Here is a 6064-nt window from a genome sequence, read left to right on the forward strand (position 1 = left end):
ATGCTTGTAAAAACAATTGCATCATGTTTTATAAGGAAACTGTTGAATTGGAGTATTGTATGATATGTGGTCATCCTCGATATAAATCAATGAAATCAAGTGTCAAAAAGCATAAGAAAATTCCTCTTAAGATTTTGTGTTACTTGCCACTTATACCAAGGCTTTAAAGGCTTTATATGTTGGGAAAAATTACAAAACATATGACGTGACATGCGCAGAACCAAAGTGATGATGGAGTTCTTAGACACCCTGTTGATGGTGAGGCTTGGCAACACTTCAACCGCACACATGAGTTATTTGCAATGGAAGCTCGAAATGTCAGACTAGGATTATGTACTGATGGTTTCAATCCTTTCGGACAGACTACAATACCTTATTCTGTTTGGCCAGTAATGCTCATTGTGTACAATTTATCCTCATGGATGTGTATGAAAAAACCATATATATTTCTTAATATGGTTATTTCGGGGAAGAAAAGTCCAAGCTAAAACATAGATGTCTTCTTGAGACCTTTGATAGATGAGTTGAAAGTATTGTGGATCGAGGGTGTTATCACATATGATGCCTATAGGAAACAAAATTTCAATCTAAGGGCAACATTGTTGTGGATAATTAATGATTTTCCTGCTTATGGCATGTTGTCAGGATGGAGCACTCATGGACGATTATCATGTCCTTATTGCATGGAACGCTCTAAGGCTTTCATTTTAGATCATGGTAAGAAACCTTGTTTTTTTTATTGTCATCAACAATTTTTGCCACTTAATCATCCTTTTAGGCGGCAGAGAGATAAATTTATTAAAAAAAGAGTTGAGCGTGACTTCTCAATTCCTCATTTATCAGGTGAAGAAATATTGTCACGCTTGAATTTGCTTCCTAATATCCCCTTTGGAACAAAATGTGGTGAAGAAAAGATTCCGAGTTATGGTGTAACTCATAATTGGGTGAAAAAGAGTATATTCTGGGAATTACCTTATTGGCATACGCTTCTTATTCGTCACAATCTAGATGTGATGCATATTGAACGTAATGTTTTTGAGAATATATTCAACACGATGATGGATGTTAAGGGGAAGACGAAAGACAACTTAAAGGCACGACAAAATTTGAATATGTACTGCAAGCGTCCAGAATTGGAACTAGTGGAACATAATGGAAAAATTTTGAAGCCAAAGGCTTCGTACAGTTTAAGTAAGGAGGAAAGAAAAATTGTTTGTGCTTGGGTGAAACAATTGAGATTACCTGATAGTTTTGCATCGAACATATCTCATTGTGTTAATGAGATCGATTGCAAATTTTATGGGATGAAAAGTCATGATTGTCATGTTTTTTTTCAACGATTGCTACCAATTGTCTTTCGTGATATGGCACCTCACTCAGTTTGGGATGCGATTATTGAGATATCTCATTTTTTTATAGATTTATGCTCAATTGAAATACATGTACATCACATGAAATCTTTGGATGTGAAAATATGTGAAACTATATGCAAACTAGAAAAGATCTTTCTTCCTGGTTTCTTTGACTCTATGGAGCATTTACCAATTCATTCACCTAATGAGGTAGAAGTTGGTGGACTCGCCCATTATCGATGGATGTATCCATTTGAAAGGTATTATATCTGTTATTTATTTTCTAACAGTTTATTAGAAGATTTTTAGCCACTTATTAAGTATAATGAATATTATCATGTTTAGGTTTTTGCATGATTTGAAGAAGAAAGTGAAAAATCAAGCCTTTTTCAAAGGATCTATATGTGAGGCATATATGATCGAGGAAATTTTCTTATTTTGCTCATTGTATTTTGAGCCTGCGGTGCAAACAAGATTAAACCGAGTGCCACATAATGATAATGGGGGAGACATGGACTCTCGTGGTCGTCTTTCGATTTTCACTCATCTTGGCAGAGCATTTGGTCCACTAGATAGATCTCGATTTTTAAATGAGGATGAGTTTTATGCTGCTGAGCTATATGTTTTGATGAATTGCGAAGAAATGCTCCCATACATTAAGTAAGTACTACTCTGCCATAAACTTAAATGATTGATCATACGAATGTTTCATAACTTCGAAAATATGGATGTGATGATAGTATATTTGATGATATGGTGAAAAGAGAGGTGCATATATCTGAAGATGAATTGGAAAATGTTCATGATGAAAGATTCGTGAAATAGTTTAAACAATATGTAAGTTTATGTAATGATGTTGTGATCTTTTAATAACAAATATGCATTAGTTATGTAAGTTAACCATTCTGGATCTTGTATTAAATGTTGGTAAGTTGTGGAACGTAGGGATGAAATTGACCCACGCATACTTGAAATCACTCATGGTCCAGGTCGTATGATAAGGTGTTACAAAAGATACTTCGTAAATGGTTTTAAGTTTCAAACCCTAAACTATGGCCAGAATCGTAAGACAATGAATAGTGGGGTATGCATCAAAGGGAGTTGTTACAATGATTATGAACGTGACTTCTATGGCATTTTGGTCGATATAATCGAGTTGGAGTATTTTGGTTTTGAAAACAAACTTATGCTATTTAAGTGTCATTGGTTTGACACTAAACAAGGTATTAAGGTAGACCCTTGTCATGGTCTTGTTGAAATTAAACACAACTCAATACTTAACAGTAATGAACCATTTGTTTTAGCTGGACAAGCTCAGCAAGTTTATTATAGTAGTTGCCAATCTACCAAAAGAGATCGACGTGATTGGTGGGCAGTATTTAAAACAAAAGCTAAAAGTAGATTTCAGCTTTATAGTACTGGGGATAGAGAAAATGAAACTGATTTAAATGACGAAGTGTATCAAGAAAAAGATGTACCTATTCCAATAAATGTTACTCCCTCGGAAGAACTTGAAAACTCTACAGTTTTAGCAAGTGGTGATTATGAAGAGGTTAATATCTTAATTGAAGATGAAGAAGATGACATGCAAAGAGATGAAGATTCAGAAGATGACATGGAAGGAGATGAAGATGAAGAAGAAAAAGATGAAGACGAAGATGAAGAAACTTTTAGTGAGGATAGTGATAATAATGAGCAACATGAGTTTGCTTTTTCTGAAAGTGATTGATGATGGTAGACATATATAATATAAGATTTGTATCTTTTGTTGCGCAGTTGTTTAACTTAGTTATGACTATTGAAAGATGTTCATAGGTTATACAATTATTATAGTTTATATTATCAATGTGTACATTAATACTTTATAATGGCATCATTTATTATACACATGCGTAGGAATTACTCTCAATTGTTGTAATTTAATGATTTTATAATTTGCTTTACTATTTTTTTTAAATTTTTGAGTTTTAGTTTTAATAATACGAAATTTTTGTAGGGATTATGGTTAAAGGGAAGCATACAAAACCGAGACCTAGAGTGAGAAATGCCTTTGAAATTATGTCGTTGCCTACAAATGCTCCTATGTTTGTTGATGCATTCATGCAACCACACATGCAACAGGTCAATGACGCTCCTATCTACAGAGTAAGTAGATAACGAGACATCTACTCCCAATTCTTCTAGATCCACATCTATTGATATAGATGCAAGTGTTGATGGTACATCTTCAAAGTCGAGGGGTAGAGGGCTTGGTGTGGGATTACAGACTCCTATAGATCCATCAGAAAGATTACGTATAACTCCTATTGGAGATAGATATGTTATATTGTATTATAAAGATTTATTTATATTTGTTATATATTGTATTATGCAATAATTTTTTCTTATTTTGTATAAGTACTTTTTTTGAACGAGGGGTCACAACTACAATAACAAGGATTATAAAAAATCACTTCAACGGTCCATGGACAACGTGGAAGAAAGTTCCTAATGACATAAAGGAGTTGATGTTTAAAAAATTTCAAGTACTACATTTGGTTTTAATTTAAGTTATAACTTTTTTTTCAAGGCATTAAGACAATTTTTTTAGTTACTCTATTATTTTGATGTAGGAAAAAAGTGTTTGGGCTACAAATCAAGATGTTCTGGTTCGACGAATATGGAATAAAATTTGGTCCGATCGATTAAGAGACATGCTTTCAGAAAAGAGGAACAAAGCAATGATAGAAGCCAAAACAAACAACATTAAGGATTGCAAAGGCATGTCAAGAGAATGGATCACAAATGAAATATGGGATGCCCTTATAGATACAGTATGGGGTATAGAAAAATGGCAAAACAAATCGAGAAAAGCAAGGCAAAATCGGTTAACGCCTAAAGAAGGAAGCATTCCAAAGCACACAGGCGGTTCAGTTCCATTTGTTGTTCATGCAAAAAGGATGGTATGAATTAATCTTACTTCGCATTTATATGTATGGTTTTTTTTTCAAACTGAATTTAAATTCTATGTTCAGGTAGTTTGACTATACTTTTTCCTAAAATGTTATTTATATATATGGATTATGATTGACTATATATAGTTGTTAATAAATGTAGGCAATTGAGATGAAAAGAGATTTTAGCTTTTTAGAAGTGTTCAATCGCACCCATAAGCGTTTGGTGGGTCACGATGATTTTATAGATAATAAGTCTAAATCTGCGAGTGTATGTACACATTTGATTAATTTTTACTTCAAAGTTGTTAATATACTTGAATAATAATCTTATTTAATTTTTATGTAGGAAATGTATAATTCTGTATTATCACAGAAGTATGGAGAAGCTTCATTTGCTCAGCCGAAATTCGATCCGCATGCTTGGACTGAAGCAATTGGAGGGATGGAGACTACACGCACTCACGTATATGGGTTTGGTACTTAGGTGCCTGTTACAGTTCTACTTAGTAGAACAGAAAGCAATGCAGCAACATCTGAGTCTACGTGTGGCCCTATCAATGCTAACGTTACCAGTCCCGCAATTGCATTAGAGGAAAAAGTGAAAAATCTATCAGACAACTTAGACAAGATTCGTGAGGAAATACGAGGGGAAATCCATGAAGAAATTAAGAATGCAATGTCGGAAATCATGAGTGAATTTATGGTACGCATGGAAGCAGTGATCGTGACTAATGCGATTTTAAAACAAAGAAATGCGAGAACTTTAAGCTCAAATATTAACAAGTAAGAGTGCAACATCTCATGATATGATGTCTCTTTTCCATTTCTAGACTTGGATACTTTTTAGTATTGGTGTTTAATAATAGTATGGAGTTTATATCAAGTTATGTGTTTGACATTTTGAGATATTGTATATTTATTATAATTTTAAATTGTATGAACTTGACTTTGCATTTTAGCTTTTATTGTGCTTCTATTATATATTTTGAAAGTTAATTGTGGAAGTCAATTGGACATTTATTATCAAAATTTTAATTGTTGAATTTTGTTGAATAAGCCTCACTAATAAAGTAGGTATTACTAACAGAAAATTTCAATTGGAGAAGCATTTCCAACGGAATTCCATTTCAAATTAATTTCCAACGGAAATTAATGCATGAAAGTCATATGTTTATGTATTTTCCAACGGAAATTTTCGTTGGAAAATTATGACGGATTTTCAACGAAAGTATTATGCACGAGGCTTTTACTGATGGATTTTTCAACAAAAATTTTCGTTGAAAATCTGTTGGAACTACTTATTTCCAATGAAAAATTTCGTCGAAAAAAGCTTAATTTTTTGTAATGGGGTTTTACTTGTAGAAATTTAAGGATTTTGAAGAGCATAAGAAGTTAATATGCCTTCGTTACCTTTTGAATTGATTTTGCTTCCCTTGATCCCTTCTCTAACTACATTTAATATCGATTTTTATTATTTTAAACATTAGTGATCGATGTGGTAATCTTAGTTAATATTCCACATTAATTTTTTTGAAATAATTTTCCCTTTTCTTTTCTTTCATTTTCCTCTTTGTTTTTTGTCTTCTTCGAGATTCTTCTCTTTTTTTCGAGGTTATTACACTACTAGACAAAGAAACCTCATCTTGTTTAGAAAATCGCAAGTGTTTGGGTTAGATCGTGAATTGGGGTTCACCATTTTGGAGGCTTATGGGTTTTGAATTGATTGCAGCTGTTTTAAAAAGGAACTTATACTATGTACTAAAGTGAGCTAAAGGC

The 6064-nt window shown here is 32.9% G+C and overlaps 1 protein-coding gene across 2 annotated transcripts; it reads left to right on the forward strand.

The window, feature by feature from the left end:
* The first annotated feature begins 6 nt into the window (after positions 1–6).
* LOC110412894 (uncharacterized) lies at positions 7–5253 on the forward strand. 2 transcript variants are annotated; one of them, XM_021423535.1, is made up of 6 exons: positions 7–1612; positions 1698–2012; positions 3349–3389; positions 3474–3877; positions 3965–4294; positions 4635–5253. In XM_021423535.1, the coding sequence occupies exons 1-3, from the start codon at positions 636–638 to the stop codon at positions 3359–3361; spliced, it is 1305 nt and encodes a 434-aa protein (XP_021279210.1). In that variant the 5' UTR covers positions 7–635; the 3' UTR covers positions 3362–3389; positions 3474–3877; positions 3965–4294; positions 4635–5253. The 2 variants fall into 2 exon arrangements, with proteins under 2 accessions (XP_021279210.1, XP_021279209.1); XM_021423534.1 differs by having other exon boundaries at positions 3349–3877.
* Positions 5254–6064: the final 811 nt, after the last annotated feature.

This window comes from Theobroma umbraticum, unplaced genomic scaffold (genome assembly GCF_002168275.2).
Source record: "Theobroma umbraticum cultivar Fairchild unplaced genomic scaffold, ASM216827v3 scaffold_95.0, whole genome shotgun sequence".
Classification (NCBI taxonomy): domain Eukaryota; kingdom Viridiplantae; phylum Streptophyta; class Magnoliopsida; order Malvales; family Malvaceae; genus Theobroma; species Theobroma umbraticum.

Coding starts and splice junctions, on each gene's coding strand:
- LOC110412894 (XM_021423534.1), top strand. CDS start 636: ATGTTGTCAGGATGGAGCACTCATGGACGATTATCATGTCCTTATTGC. Junction 1,613..1,697: donor TGGATGTATCCATTTGAAAG/GTATTATATCTG, acceptor TATCATGTTTAG/GTTTTTGCATGATTTGAAGA.